Genomic DNA, 21,349 nt, shown 5'->3' on the forward strand with positions numbered 1-21,349 from the left:
TCGTGCATCTCGTGACAAGCATTAAAGTACTTGAGCTGAACATGCGTGATAGTGTTTGGCAATGCGTGCCGTCACGGTACCAACAGCAGCGGTAATACGACTTGAGATTGTTTCGTTCGGTTCCAGCCGGGAGCGCTTGAACGCAGCCTTCACTTGGTTGAAGACATACTCGATCGGGTTCAAGAACGATGAGTACGGAGGCAGAAAGAGCATCCCATACCCGCGGCGTGCAAAAAGCTCGCGCACTTCGGGTGTCTTGTGAATGCGCGCGTTGTCGAGCACGATCCAGGCTTTGTAGCGATGATGTCCCGGAAAGCTGACACCTGGGTGCTCTTCGCTCGGTACGAAATAGGAAGTATTGTCATTGTGCTCATCAATCTCGTCTTGAATGAGTTCTTCGTGTGGTGGAACGTAGACGCCGCCATCATCGTTGTCATCATCGTCGAGAATCCTGCGACGAGAACGGCGCTTCTTTCTGGTCGTCGAAGCAGAGGTTGAAGCAGAGGTGGAAGCAGAGGTGGAAGCAGAGGTGGAAGCAGGAGCTGACCCGCCAGCTGCAGACGCAGCAGACGACACAACTGCAGCGGGAGGGGCAGGTGGTTGGGACGAGGACGCTGCACCGGACGCCAGCAGTGGCACGTGAACTGCATTACTGATCGACACACTGTCCTCAACCACGTTTGTAAGGGGGAGGTCGGGCTCAAGCTGTTGCACTGGGAGCTCATCCACAGCGATGCCAGACGCGGCGGTGTCGACGGCGTTTTTTGCCTCGAGCGTGTCAAACAGCTTCGTCATCGCCTCCGCAAAGACATGGCCAGTCACGCCTCCGAGCTGGATCTCATTCAACACAACGCCGCTCATTCCGATCGCTGCAATGAGCGTGAAATTCGCTGCACGAATACTGCCAACTTGAACGATTGCGCGCGCGCCCTTGCGAGATCGACCTCGCGTTCGATGCTGATTCGCATTAAATCCACTCTCGTCCACGTAGAACAAGCGATCCACAGGTGTCTGAAAAGCCTCGAAGAGCTCAGCCCATTTCTTGCGTTGGGCTTTGATTTCAGGCGAATTTTTCACCTTGACCTGCTCGTACACGCGCTTGAACGTGAAGCCCCGTCGTAACATGGCACGCCCGATGGTTGTTTGATGCACTTGAATGCCAAATGTCGTGAGGAGGAGGTCCTGGAGCTCTTGATTGGTCACATTGACGTTCTTGTCGAGCTCCATCTCGAGAAAATGGAGATGCTCCGCTGTGAGCACACGGCATCCCTTGGGATTGACGTGATGTGACGTCCACTCTCCGCGCTCCTTGAAACGTTGCACTACGTTGGACACAGTGCTGATGGGGTGATGGAGCATGCTGGCGACCGTGACGAGAGGCAAGGCGCGATCAACAGCCAAGTCGATGATCCGCTTCCGTTCGGGGTCTTCTAGATGGACACACTTCCGCGGCGCGCGTGATTCGGTGGCCTGCGCCTCGTTTTGACGTTTGGGCATGGCTACAGAGCAGGTTCGTCTGGGGGTGTTTGCAAATCCCAAACATGAAGTGGCATTTTCCCAACCAAGAGTGCGAATTTTCAGTTTCAAGCTTTTATTCCAAATTGTTCGCGCCAAAAAACCAGACCTTATCTTGGCAAAAACCAACTCGGGCGCAGTTTGGACAGTTTCGTGTTTTTAAAAACCAAATCGATAGCATTTTGTCCAAAATCGCACTACAAATTTCTACCACTTCAAATGTTTAAAAACCAAATCGTCCGTTTCTATTTCCAAACTCATTTTGCAGTTTTCATCTTCGGACGCACAATACTGTATCGTCAGGCGGCCGTCCAAAAGCACCATAAACATTGCTGGCGTTCATCTTTCAAGGAGTCGTTCTGGCGACCTTTCAACCCAAAAACCAATCAAAGCAACAACTCGGGTTTTTTTTGAGGTTGAAGCTCTATTTCTATCTATACAGATTTCGAGTTCAGTCATTCTTGTGAGTATGGGCAAGCAGCAGCGCGGCGTCCCGGCCTTCTCCAACGCGGGCCAGCGCGGAACCCGGCCGCAGGGCCTCAGCCAGCCCATCGTGCTCCAGGCCCCACCGCCACCGACATCTGCCGCTGCCATGATGGCTGCAAGTCAACAGCAGCAACAGCCACAGCAGCAGCAACAACAGAGCCAGCAGAAGCAGCAGAAGGGCAGCCCAGCAGCAGCAGCGGCGCCGGGATCCGCTCCAATCCGCGCCTGGGCCACGCAGGAACTCACCAAGCTGCTTGGATTTGAGAGTGCAGAAGTGGTCGACTATGTGATGGGCATCCCTGCCGAGCGTGAGCTGCGCGAGTACCTGCTCGAAGGCGGCTTGCTCTCAGCCACTTCTCCAGCGACCACTGCCTTTGTCAACGAGCTGTGCAAGCGCCAGTTTCCTGCGCAGACCACTGCCACTGCGGCCGTCACGGCTCCTGCAGGTGCGTTCGTCTACATCAAGTCGGTCCAGCAAGAGGAAGCCAAGCGTTCGCCGTCGCCCAAGCACCAGTCCCAGTCCCAATCACAGTCTCTCGTTACGCAACCAATCTCGTCCGTGTCTGCCAATGTTGCTGCTGCTGCTGCTTCCCAAGGCAAGCCGACGACAACGTCGAATGTACTCGGAGCTCCAAGTGCTGTACCATCGCCATCGCACACTACAAGTGGATTCGCCAGCAATGCCATGCCAAGCGGGCAATCGCGAGACAACAACGCACCCACCTCAGCGACGACCGCTGCGTATGCTGCCAAAACGAAAGCTGAAGACCACTCGCAGCCCATTGTCTTTGCAGCCCCGGCGCCCGTGCTAACACCCGAGCAAGCGGAGCGACAACGCACCCAGGAACTCGCCAAGCTGCGAGCCAAAAAGACGCGCTATGTGAGCCTCGCATCGTTGCACACGAGCGACTTTCTCGCACCTGGACGCCAGGAATGTGGATGCCTGGCTTCCCGACACGAACTGGTCAACAATTGCACCGAGTGCGGCCGTATCGTGTGTGCGCAAGAGCGCGCCGGCGCGTGCTTCACTTGCGGAGCGATCGTCTTCTCCAAAAGCCAAGCCCTCGAGGTCCAGCGAGGCTCCAAACACAGCGAAAAGGTCAAAGCTAAGCTCATCGACCAGTTTGCCAAGGAAGAGCAGCAGCGTCTGGCGAACGTTGCCCAGCACGACCGCGAGCAAAAGGCTGCGCAAGACCGAATTCGCCAGCAAGCGCTGCTCGCCCAAGGCACTACGCAGCTTGTTCCCACGGGCGGGGGCGAGGACGCTTACGACAAGGCTGTGCAACACAAGAACAAGCTGCTCGAGTTTGATCGCACCTCGGCCAAGCGCACGCAGGTGATTGACGACGAGAGCGACTACTTTTCCGCAGACAACAACAAGTGGCTGACGCAAGCCCAAAAGGATGCCCTGAAAGCCAAGGAGGCAGAGATCAAGCGACACCGCGAAGAGGCCAAGCGCAAAGTCACGATCGATTTGATCTCGCGCCAGGTTGTTGCCGCGGACATGACTGGCCTTCGAGGTGTGCACGATGCCGATATTCATGAGGTGGTGGATGCCACGCTTGCCAAAGCATCGATTGCCGCCTCCTCGCATGGGAAGAGCGATCAGCCAAACGCCTGGTCCACACCAATGTCTATCCAACCTGTTTATCTCCCTCCAAAGCCAATCAAAACAAAGGCTGCCAAGGGAGCAAACGCCCCCGCAGCTGCTTCAGCAACGACAACTACACCGATTGCCACGTCTTCTGCCACAGCCCGACATGGGGCTTCACGCGTTCAAGACAAGGCCATTCAGGAGATGGTCGATGTCGGCGTTTGCCTGTCCATGCATCAGCCTTGGGCCACGCTCCTTGTCCAGGGTATCAAAAAGGTGGAAGGGCGGACCTGGTACAGCGCCCATCGTGGGCGCTTGTGGATTGCTGCGGCGGCCAAAACGCCCGACCCTGCCGAAATCGCCGAGGTGGAAGCCATGTACCGAAGCCGCGATCGTACGTCGATGCTTCCTTGCATCATTAGTGCTGGCTGTTTTTGCCGGTGGTTGTTGTGCTCTGTTGACTGACTACTTTTGGTGGGGTCTGGTCTGTGTGACTGCAGCGGCTGTTGTATTTCCGACCGATTATCCCACAGGTTGTCTGCTTGGTGCTGTTGATATGGTGGATTGTCTGAGTCAAGACCAATTTGCCTCCCAGGTAAAGGCTCTACTCTTGCATGTCGTCGCTGGGTTGATTGTATTCTCTAACTCTTTTGCACTATTGTTTTCGCTTTCTCAGTCCACGTACGATTCAAGTGAATCTCAGGCTCCGTTTGTCTTTATCTGCGAAAATCCTTCGGAATTGCTGCTCAAATTGCCTGTCAAAGGGGATCACAAAATCTGTACGACGACGTTTTGCAAGAGAAGGTGGGACGGGGTTCGGGTTGTTGCGTCAACTTGAACTAATTGGTTTTTTTTTGTTGAAATATTCAACTTTACGTTTTTGCAGGGAAGCTCGAGCATTCAATGCACAGTGCCGCACGAGCAGCAATGCGTGCGGATCGATGATTCGTTCCGTTCCACCACGAGCATGTACTGTCAGATTGATCACTACGACATACACAAAAAACACTTTTACTACTCTTTAAAAAAATTACAAAAATTGCAGAAATCTGAACAAAATCGAATGAAGAAGAACAAAATCAACTGGATGAAAGGCTCGAAGAGCCTTCGTTCACACGCCACACTTTGATCGTCCGGTCGCCGGATGCTGTCATGACTAGATGGTCGTGCACAATCAAATCGTTCACGGCAGTGTCGTGGGCCCTGGTCTCAGCAATGCATTCGCCTCGAAGCGACCACACTTTCATCAAGCCCTCGCGCCCCGCGCTAATCACATGGCCGGAATGCATGGTGGCAAGGGATTGCACCCAGTCGTCGTGAGCGTTGATTACAGCCTTTGAGGCCCAGGTGATGCTTCCGACAGAGGCAACGTCGCTCGCAGACGATTCGGCTGGAGAAACGGTCGGTGCCCACAGTTTGAGGCTGCCGTCGCGCGAACCACTAAACACAACACCACGCGACGCAGCCAACGACGAAATGCCATCATAATGCGGGGGCTGGAGTTCGCGAAGCTCGCGGAAGTCGCGGAGCTCGGACGAGCCCAGGTCGCCAACTTTGACGTAGTGGTCACGAGTTCCGGCAAACAGGAATCGTCTGTCCGCCAAACTAGGATCGAACAGAGCGCCAGAAGCCAGCAGAACGGACAGGACTGCGCCACGGCCAGGAACGGTGCGAACAGCCGAGCTACTGGACGAGCGCAGGTCAATCACACGAAGCGACTGATTCGTTGCGGCATACACGAGCGACTCTTCCACGGCAAGCGAGTAGATTGCAGTCACGCCCGGAAGCGCGAGCGACCGAACGCACCGCGCGGTTGGTGTGTCAAATATGCGGAGCATGGCGTTCGACGCGGTGCAGAGTGTTTCGCCATCTCGCGTGATGCCGAGAGCGCGCACATGGCCTGGGTGACCTGGAAGGACAGCGACCTCTGCCTCTTGCTGAAGATTCCACACTTTGACAGTCGTGTCCTGCGAACCACTGTACAGCAGCTGGCCGTGGGCTGCCAGCGCCAAAACAGCGCCAGCGTGTCCATACAAGGTGTGGGTGCATGTCAGCAGGGAGGAACCTGACGACGCCGAGAGGGCAGCAGGCGACGAGTTGGACCCAGTCAAGGGTGAGGAGGAGCTGGAGCTGGAATGCGTGAGTGCAAATGCGGATGAGAAACTCGCTGCAGAGACGGTGCCGGACTGCGGAGCCGCAACGAGTGGAAACAGCGGGGAGCTTCCACCGGAAGCCGATGCATGCAAGTGGGAAACGACTCGAGCAACCGGGGCGTCGCTCTCTCCACCAGAGACGCTACCAGCGCCATGGAGTCGTGCAAACACATCTGACTGGGTCGATGATGCAGATGCAGATGACGATGACGATGATGATGACGAAGCCGCAGGAACTGACGCGGCAGAGGCTTGCGAACGTAGCTGCCTCCTGCTGCCAGTGTCAAAGCTAACGCTTCGAGCGCGTATCTCATCTCCACTGGGGATGGGCAGCGAGGAGGAAGAGCTGGCTTCTTCTGTGAACGACAGTGGACTGCTCGAATCTGTCTCAATCATCGAAGTCCGCAGGCTGCGAGATCCCCCAATCTGCTGGTTGTTGAGAACCGTGTCTGCGAGACCGCTGGAGCTCGTGCTCGTCCTGAGGGAGCGACTCGGACCGTCTTCTTCGATGATTGTTTGAGGACCAGGCGACCGGGCCGAGCCTGGGCGCGAAGTGGGTGCGACACCGCCGCTGGCAAGAAGCATCAGCGACGCTTCAGTGGACTTGAGCCGCGCTTCCAGATCTCGATGACGCGCGGCGTGGACGCGGTGGGCAACGGACATGTCCACGGATTCTTGGAAGAGCTTTTCCAGCAGCACGCGACACTCGGACGGCGAGCAGCGTTGGATGATGGCAGATGCCTGCACGGCTGGATCTGCTGAAATTCCATTGATGGCGATCGCTCCGGCAGCCACTTCATCCTGCTCCATGACTTCGAGCTGCAGTTGTTGAATGGACTCGTTGACAAACTCAATTTCAGCATTCAGACTGTCTTGAGTCGCCTCGTTTTGTCCGCCTTCGGCCGCCTGGTCCTGGATGCGGCCCAGATCGTCCACGAGCTTTCGGCGCGTCTCCAGCAGCTGCTCCATGCGGTTTTGCGTCTCCTTGCGCAGAACAAGTCGTTTGAACTCGCGATCGAGCATAACGCGCATTCGCTTGACACCCGCCACGCTGCTGTCCACATTGTGCTTGGGAGCAGTGTTTCGGCTGCTGAAGCTGGAGCTGGAGCTGGAGCTGGCCATAGCGTTGGGATAAGTTGTCGACACAGGCTCTTTGCCGTCAGCGCCAGTCCCAGCACCACCACCAGAGAGGTGTTGCTGATGCAAGCTTCGCAGCTGCTGGAGTTCAGTTTCGAGCGTCTGCACTTGCTCAAGTTGCCGAATTTGTTGGGGCGTTTGGTAAGCGGTGGGCCGTTTCGTGCTCTTTTCGGAATGTCTTCGACGGAGGGTGGAGCCGGAGGTGGGGACGGTCGCGGTGGAAAGCGTGCCACCATTGGGCGTTACAGCAGCAACAGTTGGCATGCTGGGAGCGGAGGTGGGGATTTTGAATGACACATGCCGACTAACGGCTTTGGTTGACACAGCTCTGGGCTGATTGGAGTGTGAGCTGGATGATGAAAGGACGCTGGAACTTGAAACCGGCAGGATGGTCGCAGACGCGGCGCTGGCCGGCAAGGACATGTGCGCACGCGCTCGACGCTGTGCAAGGGACACTTCTTCCTTCTTGCGTTTCAACACCGCTTCTTCAATCTTGCGTTTCAGTACCACTTCTTGCTGCTGCTTTTGCAGCTCAAGCTGCTTGAGATTCGTTTCCAGTGTTTGGTTTTTCTTGCGCAATTGGATGACTTCTCGATTTTGCGAGTCCAGCTGCTCACGGCTGCGTCGCGCCTCCTCTTTGATTTGGCCCATGAGCTGAACCTTGACCTTTTTCATGGCTTCCACCTCCGACTGCAGGGTCGTAATAGTCCTTTCGCTGCGAGCTCGCGCCGCCGACATGCTTGCATGCTCACGTTGCTGCAGCTTCAGGGCAGCAAGTTGCTCTGTCAGGGCCGTGAGCTTTTGCTGGTGCTGACCCTTGATTGTTTGCTTTTCCTCGACGGCACTCGACTCGAGTTGATGCATCGCTTGCAGCACCTTGTCCCGCTCGAGTTCGACTTCGCGAATAGACTCCAACAGCGCGGCCAGCTTCTCTTCAAACTGTGTCTTCATGCTGTGCATTCGGCGTTGCGTCTCGTCCAGCTCTTGAACAAGCCGCTCTTTCGTTGCAATTTCAACAGTCAGCTGGCGGAGAGATTCTGCCAAGCTGCTCGAGTCAAGCGGCGGCATTTCGTCGGCCCCACCCTCGTCGTCATCATTGTCGTCGTCGTCATCGTCGTTGGCGTGCTCGTCGTCAGTTTCACCACCGCGGTCGTCGGGTTCGGTGCTGTCTTCGGTGAGTTCTTCACCGACGGCGCTGTTGGCGTTGTCTTCGTCACCAGAACTGTTGTTGGCGAGGTCGGACCGCCGCACAGGTACAAATCCAGCGCGTGCGGTCGCTGCAGCCGCTGCAACGCGAGCTGGCGGTCGAGGTAGCGCTCGAGTGAGGGCCAACAGCTGCGCCTCCGTTTCGCGAAGCTTGAGCTTGTTGTCCTCGTTCTCCTTCAGGCAGGCGCTGAGCAACTCTTGGCCATCCTTGTCAAGCGAAGCACCCGCCGCCTGTGTCTGCACGTCGGCCAGTCGCTCTGTCAGTTCGTCTACAGCGGCAGCCCGCGAGGAGACTTGGAACCGCAGCTGTTGATTCTCGGCCTTGAGCAGCGCCACTTCGTCTTTGAGGTCGCGAAGTACCAATGGATCGTCGATGGGCGCTGTGGTTTAGACGGCGCACGCACGCACACACACACACACACACAAATGGACTGAGTGCAAAGGCGCAATTGGGCAAAAGGAGTTTTTCTTTGCGTGACAAATCACAAAACTTACCGGTCGCTCCCATGCCCATAAAGCTATTTCGGTTGCCAGACTTGAACTCGAGCAACTCGAGCTTGAGCGATTGAATTTGTTGTCGGAGCATGGCAACTTCGACAGCGTGGCTATCTTGGTTGATAACGACACGGTTTTGAATGTTGCGAGCGCGGTTTGCATACTGCAGAGTGCTGTGTGTTTCCATAAAGTCGCAGTCGGAAGGCGACACGCAGGCAACCATTAATGTTTGGCTGTTGCCGCCCAACGAGTCTTGCAGCATGCGCGTGAGCTTCGAGTCTCTGTACGGCACGTGTGCTCCCTTCTTGGACGGATCGCCGAGGGCGCTAATGACGTTGCCGAGCGCCAGCTGCCAATCAACAGACATTGGCAGAGATTGTGCGTCAGACCATACAGCTTGCAACTTTCGATGCACAACAATCGACAAAAGCCCGAATTTACCAAGCCAACGTTGATGGAGATGCCTTCCTTTGCACGATCGCCGGATGCGTTTGTTCGTTTGAGCTGTTTTTTTGAGATCACCATCAGTACATCAGTAGACAACGCGAACAAAACCCTGTTGTCGCAAATCTCTCCACTCCCAAACAACCTACCCTTTCTGAACCAGCCAGATCGACAAAATGAAACTTGGCATGCAGCGTCTCGTACTCAATGCTTGAGTTCTTGTTGCTGTCGTTGCTGTTTGCCGGTGATGCCGCAGGACGACGATGTTGCAAGTAAATGGTGAAGAGTGCGTGGGATCGAGAGGAGGTGGCGTTCATTTGTGTGCTGCCGGTGGTGCGTTGGAGCGAACCCCGCTGCAAGCAAGCAAGCAAATCCTGCTTGGTAGGCACTGTCTCGATTTTGACACCAACAACCGAGATGCCCTCGCCCGACGGGTCTTCGCGAACAGTGATGCTCGATTTTTTCCCCTTGATGAGCTCACGCTGGACGCTACCGCTCTCTCGGAGCGACGTATCCAGCAAGTCAATAATCTCCTCATTGTAGAGCTCCATGAACGACACGGAAATCTCGAACGTGGGCACGGGTGCGTGCTTGGCCATAGCGTCGCTTCGAGCACGATCGATGGTGCCAAAGATGTGATCAATCGCACGAATGACAATTCCTGATGAAGGTGTGTGGGCAAACCGTTGAGCAAACGCAACAACAGACCCAAACACAAGCCGGAGAAAACGGGTTGACGACAATCGTGCAAAACGAGGACATAAAGTGGAGTCAGAGAAGATAGGCATTAAAATTGCCGCCTGCGGTGGATGGCCTCACCTTGTTGTTCGGCTGGAAGATTCAAATCAAAGCCAGTACCCATGCTATACGTCTTGCCGGAACCAGTCTGGCCGTACGCAAGAATAGTGGCATTGAAGCCGCGAAAGCACCCATCCACGAGGCGTTGGACGCATGACGCGTAAATCTCTTCCTGCGAGGATGTCATATCAAACACGTGGTCGAACGTGAAGGAGCGATCTTTTCCAAGTACAATCTGCGGACTGCCGGGAATGCGTGTCAAGCACACTTGGCACATGCCGATTTTCTCTCGCGCATTTTGAGGTCGAACCCTGACAAAAAAAAAGAGTGAGGAACAAATCATTGACGCAAACTGTGAGTGTGACATTGTAGTTTGCAGCGCGCAATGCTAGGGTGGAATGGAGTCGTAGTTGCACGAGTAACTGTGCGTTAAGGTGTGAGATTGGTTTGACAAGTTCGCCGCTTTTTGTTTCTTTCTTATTTTTTGTTTCGGGATTGACGATGCGATGCATGCAGTTGGCCGTTCTATGAAGGTCTGAGTCTGTGCCATATCAACCCCCCCCCCTCCCTCCCTTGTTCCCTGACCATTGCGCTCTCGGTGGTAAGTGTGTGAAGTGAGTGGTTTTGGTTTCGTTGGTTCTTTTGCCAAAATCGTTCCAATCGTTCCCTCGCCAAACCGCAAAATCGATCTGCTCGTCCCCGCTGGTTCGTCGTTGCGTTGCTCATCCATCTGTGCTACAAAAGAAAGTGCACGCCGTTCGCATTGCCGGTTTGCTGCTGTGATCCACTGCCACTTCGAGTTGCTCCAATGCCCCATAAACAAAAAAAGCGCGGGAAATGGAGCGAACTTGTTCAACAGCTGATGCCACCAACTCCACCTCGTCCACCACCCACCACCAAGCCAAAGAGTCCAGTTCCAACTCGCTTGAAATGAATGAACGAGGAAGCGCAGCTATCGTTGAGGGATCAGGTCACCCGGCAATCACGCACCGAAGAGCGACTCGAACGGACGTCTGCGGCGCCTCAGCTTCGGCGGCTGGGCGTCCACTGGCCGCGCTGGGCACACTGGGCACACTGGGCACACTGGGCACACTGGGTTGCCGATACAGCGGTTGTTGGCCTGCTGGGTCTGGCGGAGTGCTGCCTGCGGACACGGAGGTCGTCTCAGAGGCATTGTGGCGGTCTGCAGCAGCCGCGTCCTCATCCGCTGCAGCCATGGCTTGTTGGACAGGTTGCGAAAGGAGTCCGGATTGTTGTGACAGATCACACAATGCAGATGCACGCCAAGAAAAAGAAAGCGGGGGGGGGAGGCTGGCAAAAAGTTGATAGAGAAACGACTGATCTTCGAATGACAGAATCATTCACGCGCAAGCACTCAACTGAAAGCCGAGTTGGTTTGCAAACCATGTACTGTATGTACAGTAAGGATGAGGGAAGTTGTTTTAATGTGACAGTTCACAAAGCAAATCACAGCCGTCAATCTGTCTGCATGGGCACGGCTTCTGGTTGAGTGGTATCAGCGACTTGCTCATCCGTTGGTGCCCCGGTTGACTGTGTCGCGTCGGATGCTGGTGCGGACTCGAGCGCTGGTTGTTGGGCGGCAGTGCCTTGATCGACAGCTGGTTGTGAGGGAGCCGAGAGGGTGGCCTGGAAGACACCATTCACAAAGCTGACTGACATTCTTCCCAGCGCATGAGAAACAGGCTGCGTTGTGTTAACAAGAACGAGCTGTAGTGTGTGTGTGTGTGTGGGGGGGTGAGGAAAGGGGGGGGGAGAACAAAAAAAAATCAAAGGTCAGAGACTGCAACAACAAACATCCGAGAGTGGGCCCCTACCTTCTCTAATCCGCGCAATAGCTTGGGCGTCCGCTTGTAAAACCGAGAGGCATCAAGTAGCAACTCGCACAATCGCTGCAATGTGAACGGCGCCGCACTGAAGCCAAGGAGCAATTGCACCAACTGCTCTTTCTGCTTGGCAAAGTTCTGATGTTGGACCTCGCTCGCTGCGAAATCTTTTGCTCCCTCCTCGAACTCTGTCACAAGCTTGTCGAGACGATACGCAATCAGATGCTTAAGATGGTTCCAGTTGTACGCTCTGTGACATGAGACACAAAAACGAGTCAGACAGCTCTTGCACCTCCCCCCGTTTCTGTCTCTCTCTCTCTCTCGCGCGCGCTCTCTCTCTGTCGCTGTGGTTGTGGCGTCTAGTTGTGATCTCGGTTCTTGACCGGTTGCAGTCGAGGGAAAATTCTCAGCCACAGCAGACAGGCATTGCCACCGGTCTGTGGTCTTCCGCCTTGTGTTTTGACTTGGCTCTTGTCTTTGCTCGCTTGTCTTTGACTTTTGACGCTGGTCTTTCTGGACGCAAGTCTGTGGTCTGTGGTTCTGTGGTTCTGCTGTTGGTGGTTGCCTTTACCCTGCTTCGCCGCTCTGGGCGATCTCTTGGATGATGTTGGTGCACTCTTCCGTGTCGTTGGCGGCGGTTGGCGCCTGTGCAAAATCTGTTCCAACACGACGCAGAGAGAGGGTGACGCGTGAGCGAAGAGCAGTGAGGACAGAACAGGACAGCAACAGACCAACAACAAAACGAGTCAAGGTCTCAATCGCAACAAGCGGAGGGGGAGGAGGGCAAGGACGACAGGTTGGAAGCGATAATGGTAAGAAGCAAGATGAAAGAGCGGCGGCGTCGGCGGTGGTAATGGAGGTGGAAGACGAAGCGGTGGAGGAAGGACTTTGACAGCCAACAGAACACAGGAAAAAAAAAAAAAAAAAAAAAAAAAAGCTCACTGGAAAGCAAGTCGTCGACGCTCATCGCTGATGGACGAAGGAACAAGAAATGAACCTGTGAATAATGAAACGCCTTCGAGATGAAGTGGAAAATGCAAGATAAAATTCACGGCGAAATCAGGCTGGAGTAGAAGGATTGGATTCAACAAGGACAAAGAACACATTGCAAATGACAAATGCGGGGCACAAACAGAGAGCTCTGCAGCACAAAGACAAACTCATACAGCCCACAAGTTACACACCGGAGGCAGGCGGCTTGGAGGATGCCTTTGCCTGCGCTTTGGCGCCAAATCGTCCCTTGAGGTTTGCTTCAAAGTCGGATTCAAAATGGAACGGAGACGAGCTCGGAGCACGACTGCTGCCAGTAGGGAACTGCGTGGCGGGGAACGGCGGGAATGGCGCATTCGCTTGAGGAGCTGCTGGTTGTTTGGCAGCGTTCGCTGCTGGTTTGGGCGACGGCTTGTTGTTGGTGCCGGCTGCCGTCGCATTCTGCGTCGTATGGGACGATGGCTTGTTGTTGGTGCCGGCTGCAGTAGCATTGGGCGTAGCATTCTGTGTCGTGTTGGACGCGGCAGGAGGTGTAGCATTCGTCTTTCGTACACCTGCCGAGGTCGCCGCAGGCTTTTGCGATGGCGGTGCGGCGGCCTTTGGCTCTGCTGCAGGAGCAGGGGCTGGCTTGGGTGCAGCCTTGGCCGATTGCTGCTGTTGCTGGTGCTGTTGCTGTTGCGAGCCAGCCTTCTGTTGTGCAGACGGAGACGCGGTGGCAGATGCTTTGGCAGTGGAAGTGGGTGTTGACTTTGCGTTGGTGTTGTTGTTGTTGTTGTTGTTGTTGTTGTTGTTGTTGTTGTTGTTGTTGTTGTTGTTGGGAGTAGCAGGCTTGGCATTGGCAGTCGGTTTGGGCTGCGCGTAGCTTGCCGATTTTCCGAAAGCACCCGTAAAGAACTGATATGGATCCTCAAAATCACCAAACGAGGGTTCTTCATCAGTGTACTCGTCGTCGTCGTCGTCGTCGTAGTCGTCGTCATAATCTGAATGGTGGGTGTAATAGCCATGGGACTGAGAGCTCCGGTTGGTGTGTGAAGAGTACCGGTGCTGACAGGAGGGAGAGGCTCGCGTGTACGTAGAAGGATGATGTTGCTGCCGGAAGTTGTAGTCCGAAGCGCTGTAGCCACGACCGCGCCTAGATCTGGATTCGGCGCGTCGTTTTTCTTCAGCGGCGTCCTCGAGCTTGGCATCATACTTTTGCCGCTCGTACTTGTCGCCGAGCGTTGTTTTGGCGAGATTCACAAGCTTCATCATGTACTCGGTATACCCAGAGGGCGTTCCAGTCTCGCGCTTGTCAGGATGGTACTTGAACGCTGCCTTTCTGTAGGCCTTGAGCACGTCGTCGGCCGTGGCGGCAGGGGTGATTCCGAGCAACTCGTAATAGGAGTCTGGGGTCACCTTTTCGAGTTCGTCCGGCTTGGGGTGCTCGCCGAGGAGGCTGGCTTCTACAAACAGCGCCTGAGCCGCCTCGGCTTTCTTGCCAAGCGAGAGGAAAGACGAAAACTCGACGCGATGCGGCTTTGAGTACAAGGGGTCGAGTTTCTTGGCGATCGCAGCAGCGGCGATGGCGTCAGTGTACCGTTTCAGGTTGACGTAGCAAACTGCCTGATTGCTGACGCAGCGAGAGTTGTGGTGGTTTGCACGTCGGTGAATGTTGGCTGCTTCATGGTACAGCGACGCGGCCTCGGCATACATCTTTCGATGGAAGAGGCGGTTGGCGGCGTCCTTTTTGGCATCAATGTCAGCCAGGGCAGCGACGAGCGCGCGAATCTCGGCAGTGTGTCCGCTGGTCAACGTCAGTCCCAGGTCGGAACAGGTGCGTCGGACTTGCAACATTTCCTGACTCGAGCGGCCCCGAGCGAACGCCAGTCGCGCCACCTCGACATAGCCTGATGCGCAGGACGGGAAGCGAGCCTGAAGTTGGTTGAGCAGCGTTTCCGCAGCAGCCAAATCGTCCACCATGGTGGCCTCGACTTGCATAAAGTGCCAGGCAGAGTGCTCAGGGAACAGCTCGAGGGCGTGGCGGAGCTGCGCCAAGGCCTCGGCACCTTTGTTTTCCTCGATCGACATTCGCGCAGCTCGAATGGCAGCAAATGCTTTCTGGTAGGTTGCAAGCTGCTGCCGAGCGGATGCAAGCAGGTCTGTCACTTCCGGGGTCAAAATAGACCCTTGCAGCTGCGCGATGTGCGCATCCAGAATCCCAATGGCAGAGTCCGACTGACCTCCGTTCCAAGCTGCCGCTGCTGCATTGCGTGCGTGCGTTAGATTGACTAAATCTGGATTAATCAGGGGCGATGCTTTCAAGGATGGGTCCACATGCGCAGAGTCGGTATCCAGATTGGCATAGACCACAGGAATTGGGGAAGCGGCGGCAGCGGGAGCGGAAGGAGTGGCGGCTGCGGCTGTGGCGGCAGTTTCAGCTTTAGGCAGCGGATATGGCATCGAAGGGGGAACGGGAGGGATGGTGCGCACCTGCGTGCCGAAACCAAAGTTGAATTTATCCGACGACGCGGTCGCGGGGGCTGCTGGATGGGACGCGGTACTTGCACTTGGGGAGGGTGTAGGCACTGTGAAAGGAGCAGTCGTGGGCACTGTCAACGGAACAGTCACAGGAGGGGCTGTCGAAGCGCTGGCGGTCTCGTCCATGGGGGTTGCCGTGCTGGCAACGGGAGGTGCATCACATGCATCTGGAGAAGTGGGTGAAGGCGAGAACCCACAGGAGCGAGAGGCTCGGGCAACGAGAACTGCCTGCGTGATGGTTGCGAACGCTGGTTGCAGAAGCTGAAATTGCTCGAGCGACAGGGTCGAGAAGAGAGGGCTCAGAGCGGGGAATGTGGATGCAGCAGTTCGTGTCCGTGTCCATGCGCTTGTTATCGAGGCCTGGTCTGAGGTGGCAGGCGTAGCCAGAGCGAGGAACTGGAGCAGTTGCTCGGAGGCATCAATAAAGTTGGCCACGACCAACGCCGGCAGCAGTTCAAACGCAGACAACGCTTGCAGCCTGGTTTCCACTTGTGCCCGCACGTCATTTTGCGAGCTTGGCTTGGTCACATTGTGGCCTTGGGGTTGAGCGAGACGCTGGTGCTGCTCGTCGTTCAGGCTCAGCTTGTCCAGGTTGAGTGCGACATCGACGTCCGACGCTCCCGTTGGCGCCGTGCTCGTTGTGGATACATTGCCTTGGAGCTGCTCGTCTCGCTTGAGGTGTGGTGCAGGAGCATGTTCCGTTGGCATTGGGTGCTCTGAAACACGATTTGCAGACGACGCCGCCGCATGGTCTGCCTTGACGGAGGACTGGACGCCGGTAGAACCACCCAACTCGCCGCTGCGTGATGAGGGAGAGCTGGCGCCGCCATAGATCTCACCAACAGCAGGAGCAGGGGCAGGAGCAGCAGTAGCAGCAGTGGCAGCAGAATGAAGGCCTGAAGCGGCTTGGCCGTGTGAAACAGCCGAAGCCGGCATTGCTCCGGTTGGCGTGCGCGGCGTAAACGAGAAGGTCAGATGGCTGGTCCTGGAAGCTCCTCCTGTGGTGGTGGTGGTGGTGGTGGGAGTGGTGGAGGAGGAGGCAGGGGTGCTGGTGTTGGTTGGCGGCGTGGTGGAGGCCGAGGCAGGCATACGCATGCGCTTGGGAATGTGGCGGCTGCGCGGCTCAGGCACGCGCGCAACCCCGGCTTGAGGACTGCCCGACGATGATGATGGCATTGGTGGGGATGACATGCTCTGCTGGGGCGTGGCGTGTGGCGGCGTTCGCGGCGGGAAGCTGAAGGTGAGCGGGGAGTTGGTTGTTGTGGCTGCAGGCGATTGCATGCTCGAGCAAGGGGGGAGCTGGAGGGGCTGTTGGGAGTGGATTTTGTACTGGAATGACAAATCGTAAAGGTCAAAGTGAAAGAAGAGGAAGAGGAAGAGGAAGAGGAAGAGGGGGAAAGCAAGGAAGAAAACAAAAAAAGGGCGGGAAACTGGCTCAGAAACAAAGGACTGAGACTGAATCGATTCAGACGTTGACCATTCACGAATCTGGTCCAAAAACATGGGATTGATGACGAACAGCATCCATAAGAGGAGCACACACCTATAGCAGCGTTAAAACAAGAGGTCATTCTTCTCTGTAGATTTCGCGCGCACCCGCTGAGCCCCGCTGGTGTTGCTCCGACTGCTGTCGCTCCCGTTGCGCCTCCTGAACTCAATCAAGCTCCTGTCCAAGCTCCTGTCCAAGCTCCGAGCATTTTCCTGTCCGCTCCGGTACCTGCTGTGATGACTACTGGCCAGTTCGGCTTCCAGTTCGGCTTCCGTCTTTTTTTGATTTTTTTTTTCCCCGATCAGCGGCTTCTGCAAGCACTGCCTCCACGCCAAAAGGGGCTCAATTTCCATCATCGGAAACCGAGCCTTCCAGCAAAAAGTCAAAAATCAAAAATAAAAAGTCACTCATACTTTTTAAGCAAAATAATCATCGAAACAGCGCAATGAAGCCTGACGAGTTCCTCGCGCTTTACCAGCCGCTCACCACGCCATCGGGTGTCGTCGCTGCCAAGCGCGCAATCGTTGCTGAGGCACAGGCTTCGCTTGCCGCAGCGTTGGCTGCAGCATCTCAGCTGGTAAATATCGCAAAATAGCACAAACACCAATAAATATTGAGAGACAACGAACTCAGCGTTTGGCTTTTTTTTTTTTTTTTTTTTTTTTTTTTTTTTTTCGGTTTGGGAAGAAAGCACTTCAACGAGTGAGGCTTTCTCGGCTTTATCCGCGCATGGGACGCGCGCCCTTTCCGCACTGGTTATTGCTCCTGTGGGTGTAGTGTGCGCCTGTCGAGCGCGGAGGTCGCCCACATGCCTCCTCCATTTCGTTTGGAGCATGTGTAAACATTTATCACACTCGAAAAAACCCCAAAAAACCCCAAAAAAACCAAAAAAACCAAAAAAAAAAAAAAAACAAAAAAAAAAAGCCATGCTCGACCCAATCAATTGCGTGGCATTCGAACCCCTAACCTTCGTTTGTCCGCTTTAGTGCTCTCGCCGTATGGCGGCCTTTTTTAAAACACGTTGTATTGTCTTACGGAAGTGAAACAGCAACAAACAAAAAAAAAAAAAAAAAAAGCCTTCTTCTTTTTTTTTTTTTTTTCGGTTGCACAAATATGAGATCTTGTCGTTCTTGTTTTGCATGGAGGGTGATTGAAGGAGAAGCCGAGGGCCTGGACCAGGGGGAAAGCGGGGAGGCTGCACGCTTTTTGACTCGCTGGATGGATGAGCACGTACTGACCATGTTGTACGATTTCGCGGTGGCCTCCGACAGCTGGGGAGCGATGCAGGGCGGTCGGCTGCAGGCGGCGGCAACGGCGATGCGGCGACAAGCAGCGCAGGAGCACCAGGCGTGCCATCGGGCGCTCCGGCAGCTGTCGCGGCGCCCGCCACAAATGCACAACTACCCGTCCCGCATCCAGTGTTCAAGCGAGGTGTCCGCGCACTCGTCAAGTGGGTCGACAATAGCTACTATTCAGGTAATGCCCCCACAGTGTTCATCACCCACCTTTTTTTTTTCTTTTTTTTTTTTCTTTTTTTTTTTTTTCCGTATTGTTTTTCGCTGTCGCTTTTTTGCAGCAGCGATGCACGGACCTCAGCCACGAGCGCACGAGTTTGAAAGTGGGGAAAATTCATCCTCGTACTTGAACAACATTGCGATTGAAATCATTCAAACACCTGCATTGCGATCGTGTCTGAGAGCGGCGCGATTGCCAAGAGTCTGTGCTGTTCTGTTTCGTGTTCGCGTCAATGTCATTCCCACTGGTTTTTGCTGGGGCAGCATGGGATAGGACTCCAATCCTTCTCGACGTGTTCTTTTTTTTTTTTGTTTAACAAAACCAGCATGATGAGGATCTGTCAGTTTGTCTTGTTATTGTTGTTGTTGATGACAAGAATTGCTCACTCGTTTTCTCTTTTGCAATGGTTTTTCACACATTCAGGCACCGTGGTTGCTGTGACCGGGAATAACGAGTTCAAGGTTTTATTCGATGATGGCGACTCACTTGTTGTGCCTCTCCATCACTTGAAGTCAACGGTAAAGGTTGCAGCAGTCTGGCTGGGCAGTTTGTGAAACACCGTTCGCGCTGCCAATTCTCACCTTGCTCCGTCCCACTTCCTTCTTGACCAAACCACCTACACAGAAGCAAAAAACACCGGCCAGTAGTGCCTCTGCAGCAGCTGCCAACACATCTACCAATACTGCACAGGTGATGTTCCACGAGGCTCACAATTGAGTTCACCGCCCCCGTTTGTCCGCATACTCATCTTAACGTTGATGCACATGCGCGTTCTGCAGGTTCCACAAGCCAAACGAAACGCTTCCTCCACCATCGAGGTATGGGTTATGCCATGAGTTTTGCGGTCCGGTCGTTTTTTTTTTTTTTTTTGTAAAATTGGTCTCACTTGACCCTTGCTTCTCAACACCCCAACAACTACACAAAACAGCCAATGGAGACACGCAAACGACAGCGCATGAATCAAGATTCAGACACCGACACCCGCTCACCAACGATTGAATCGAGACCTTCACGGTTCCCAACGATGGCTCTGGCAGAACGCCCACGACGCCGCGTCAGTGCTCACCACAGCAGTGAAGACGATGCTGCAAATGGTATTCACTCGGATGGCTCTGATGATGACCGACGCACCAGTCGGTCAACGAAGGATCGGCTCCCTTCAGCGCGCTTGCAAACGCAACTTGCCATTGCTGCATCCCGCGAGACAGACCAGCTGGAGCGGCTCGAGCGCGCTGGCAACTCCCTGTCGGACTCGTACATGGAGTTTGTCAGCAAAGACGCGAGCCCGGCGGTCGTGGAGGTGGTGCGAAAGCGGCGCGACAAGGCGCGTCAGCTGCTGCTCTCCCAGAACATTCAGCTCAAGCTCGCCGACACCGTGTTGCAGCGGAGCATGCACCTGTTCAGCGCTCTGGATGACGGTGCTCGGAATCTCGTCGACGAGGAAAACTGGGACGGCATGGTGGCCGCTTGCTTGGTGCAGGCAGTGCGTGAGAACAACCCGAGCGTATCCATTGGCGATTTCATCCAATCTGCAGGCCTGAGCAATCTCAAGCAAGAAATCTCCCGCGGCCTTAAGCTCGTTGCAGTCGAAGCAGAGACGCCAAACCCCGAGCCCGGTCCAAGGTATCTCGCGCAGCTGGACGTGGACAGTGTTCGCAAATGGGGTCTCGCAATGTGGCGAAATGCACGCAACCACCCCGATCTGCGCGACCGGCAGCCAATCCACCTGGCGATTGGCGTGGCGGCGCTGCTTTGCGAGGGCATCGAGCGGCGCAAACTGCTGTCAGACAACATTTCTGTGACCACCATCCGCAATGCCGGCGAGGCTTTGCTGCCTTACCTTGAAGTGATCAAGCCCCGTGACGCCATGCTGCCCAAGACAAGCGTGCTAGAGTCGTTGCGAGCGCAGCAAAAGTCGGCAGTGTACAGTCAGTCGCGTGCTCAATTCCAGGACGCGGTCGCCGAACGGCTCAAGGGCGAGGCTCATGCGCCCGTTCTTCGAACCAACAAACGGGCCCAGCGGTTTGCCGCTCTTGAAAACAATACCCGAGGCGTCCAGTCACAGCAAAAGCCATCGCAGCAGCAAGCGGCGCAACAGCATCAACCCTCGCAGCAGCAAGCGCATCAACACCCGCCCCAAAATCAAGTTGCGCAACAGCAGCAACAGCAGCAGCAACAGCAGCAACAGCATCTCCAGCAACAGCAGCTGCAAATGCGCCAAGCCGCTCAAGCAGCTCAGGTGCAGGCAGCTCAGGTGCAAGCAGCTCAGGTGCAAGCAGCTCAGGTGCAAGCAGCTCAGGTGCAAGCAGCTCAGGCAGCGCATTACCAAGCAGCAATGCAAATGCAACAGCAGCAGCAGCAACAACAACAGCAACAACAACAACAACAACAGCAGCAACAGCAGCAGCAGCAACAGCAACAGCAGCAAGCGTACCCTCAGCAGTACATGTTCGTCCCTCCCCAGTTCACGGGTTATTATGGCTACGGCAACTATGTGTACCCGCAGGGCATGTACGAACAATACGGCATGAACATGGCCGGACAGGTCTGGGGCTGGATGCCAGAACAAATGCAGCAGGCACAGCACCCCGCACAGCAGCAACAGCCTCCAACCTAAGTTTGTTGCCCGTTCCTCCAAGGCTTTTCTGACTTGTTCCAGATGGGTTTCAAATGGTTCACTTGCTTTCGCTGTTTCTCTGACAGGTGGAGCAACTTGTGTGTCACATTCTTATTGTTCACTCCAAATTACAAGGATTTTCCAATGAACTTCAGAGTAGAGCCTCCCTCTTTCGTGGGTTTTGCAGCGAGTTCCATCATGGATCGGCTTGGCCAAAAACTTTTAGCTTTCGAGTGAGTTTCTCCACTCGTTCGCAAGCCAAATCCGCACAATTTTGCATCTATTTTCAACTCAATTTGGAAACGCTGCGATAGAGACACACGACAGATCGAGGCCAAGGTAGTCCCATAAGACCAAACAGCAGTGTTGGCGAAATGGTATTTGGGCTTTTCGCGCACGTTCGACAAGCTTGTGTTGTATGAGCCGAGAGAAGGTCAGCGGCTCCCTGGACCAAGGACGAGCATTCAACATCAACCTAGGTTAAGCCTTGCATTGTCTTTGACATGCATCTAAACCACCAGTATTTGAAACGTTTTTTTTTTTCTTTTT

At 55.0% G+C, this 21,349-nt stretch overlaps 6 protein-coding genes across 6 annotated transcripts; 2 read left to right on the forward strand and 4 right to left on the reverse strand.

Annotated features, from left to right (window-relative positions):
• Nucleotides 1-21: 21 nt before the first annotated feature.
• CAOG_08601 (hypothetical protein) lies at nucleotides 22-1,497 on the reverse strand (the record flags this gene model as incomplete). Its single annotated transcript, XM_011271899.1, has 1 exon — nucleotides 22-1,497. One exon carries the CDS (start codon nucleotides 1,495-1,497, stop codon nucleotides 22-24), a length of 1,476 nt encoding a protein of 491 aa, XP_011270201.1.
• A 487-nt stretch (nucleotides 1,498-1,984) lies between these two features.
• On the forward strand, nucleotides 1,985-4,642 carry CAOG_02409 (thyroid hormone receptor interactor 4; the record flags this gene model as incomplete). The annotated part of the gene is made up of 4 exons (XM_004349109.2): nucleotides 1,985-3,989; nucleotides 4,096-4,190; nucleotides 4,272-4,374; nucleotides 4,482-4,642. 4 exons carry the CDS (start codon nucleotides 1,985-1,987, stop codon nucleotides 4,538-4,540), a joined length of 2,262 nt encoding a protein of 753 aa, XP_004349159.1. The 3' UTR covers nucleotides 4,541-4,642.
• Nucleotides 4,605-11,155, reverse strand: CAOG_02410 (kinesin motor domain-containing protein). Its single transcript, XM_004349110.2, has 6 exons — nucleotides 10,819-11,155; nucleotides 9,850-10,139; nucleotides 9,180-9,691; nucleotides 9,028-9,090; nucleotides 8,587-8,935; nucleotides 4,605-8,471 (listed from the first exon to the last, which is right to left on the reverse strand). Exons 1-6 carry the CDS (start codon nucleotides 11,043-11,045, stop codon nucleotides 4,675-4,677), a joined length of 5,238 nt encoding a protein of 1,745 aa, XP_004349160.1. The 5' UTR covers nucleotides 11,046-11,155; the 3' UTR covers nucleotides 4,605-4,674.
• A 101-nt stretch (nucleotides 11,156-11,256) lies between these two features.
• On the reverse strand, nucleotides 11,257-12,651 carry CAOG_02411 (hypothetical protein). The gene is made up of 4 exons (XM_004349111.2): nucleotides 12,615-12,651; nucleotides 12,244-12,328; nucleotides 11,664-11,922; nucleotides 11,257-11,556 (listed from the first exon to the last, which is right to left on the reverse strand). Exons 1-4 carry the CDS (start codon nucleotides 12,637-12,639, stop codon nucleotides 11,305-11,307), a joined length of 621 nt encoding a protein of 206 aa, XP_004349161.1. The 5' UTR covers nucleotides 12,640-12,651; the 3' UTR covers nucleotides 11,257-11,304.
• An 87-nt stretch (nucleotides 12,652-12,738) lies between these two features.
• Nucleotides 12,739-16,616, reverse strand: CAOG_02412 (hypothetical protein). Its single transcript, XM_004349112.2, has one exon. The coding sequence runs from the start codon at nucleotides 16,458-16,460 to the stop codon at nucleotides 12,849-12,851; it is 3,612 nt and encodes a 1,203-aa protein (XP_004349162.2). The 5' UTR covers nucleotides 16,461-16,616; the 3' UTR covers nucleotides 12,739-12,848.
• A 427-nt stretch (nucleotides 16,617-17,043) lies between these two features.
• CAOG_02413 (hypothetical protein) lies at nucleotides 17,044-20,965 on the forward strand. Its single transcript, XM_004349113.2, has 6 exons — nucleotides 17,044-17,245; nucleotides 17,940-18,144; nucleotides 18,607-18,701; nucleotides 18,808-18,873; nucleotides 18,963-19,001; nucleotides 19,112-20,965. The coding sequence occupies exons 1-6, from the start codon at nucleotides 17,114-17,116 to the stop codon at nucleotides 20,798-20,800; spliced, it is 2,226 nt and encodes a 741-aa protein (XP_004349163.1). The 5' UTR covers nucleotides 17,044-17,113; the 3' UTR covers nucleotides 20,801-20,965.
• Nucleotides 20,966-21,349: the final 384 nt, after the last annotated feature.

This window comes from Capsaspora owczarzaki, assembly GCF_000151315.2.
Source record: "Capsaspora owczarzaki ATCC 30864 unplaced genomic scaffold supercont2.3, whole genome shotgun sequence".
NCBI classification, from domain to species: Eukaryota; class Filasterea; order Ministeriida; family Capsasporidae; genus Capsaspora; species Capsaspora owczarzaki.

What these genes read in the sequence shown, in the direction of transcription:
- CAOG_02410 (XM_004349110.2), bottom strand. Translation starts at nt 11,045, where the DNA reads ATGGCTGCAGCGGATGAGGACGCGGCTGCTGCAGACCGCCACAATGCC. An exon ending in TCTCCATCAACGTTGGCTTG is followed by an intron (nt 8,936 to 9,027) that starts GTAAATTCGGGC and finishes GTTGATTGGCAG; the next exon opens with CTGGCGCTCGGCAACGTCAT. An exon ending in TATGGGCATGGGAGCGACCG is followed by an intron (nt 8,472 to 8,586) that starts GTAAGTTTTGTG and finishes TCTAAACCACAG; the next exon opens with CGCCCATCGACGATCCATTG.
- CAOG_02411 (XM_004349111.2), bottom strand. Translation starts at nt 12,639, where the DNA reads ATGAGCGTCGACGACTTGCTTTCCA. An exon ending in CGTCGACGACTTGCTTTCCA is followed by an intron (nt 12,329 to 12,614) that starts GTGAGCTTTTTT and finishes GTGTTGGAACAG; the next exon opens with ATTTTGCACAGGCGCCAACC. An exon ending in TATTGCGCGGATTAGAGAAG is followed by an intron (nt 11,557 to 11,663) that starts GTAGGGGCCCAC and finishes CACACACTACAG; the next exon opens with CTCGTTCTTGTTAACACAAC.
- CAOG_02412 (XM_004349112.2), bottom strand. Translation starts at nt 16,460, where the DNA reads ATGCAATCGCCTGCAGCCACAACAACCAACTCCCCGCTCACCTTCAGC.
- CAOG_02413 (XM_004349113.2), top strand. Translation starts at nt 17,114, where the DNA reads ATGAAGCCTGACGAGTTCCTCGCGCTTTACCAGCCGCTCACCACGCCA. An exon ending in CGACAATAGCTACTATTCAG is followed by an intron (nt 18,145 to 18,606) that starts GTAATGCCCCCA and finishes TCACACATTCAG; the next exon opens with GCACCGTGGTTGCTGTGACC. An exon ending in TCCATCACTTGAAGTCAACG is followed by an intron (nt 18,702 to 18,807) that starts GTAAAGGTTGCA and finishes CCACCTACACAG; the next exon opens with AAGCAAAAAACACCGGCCAG.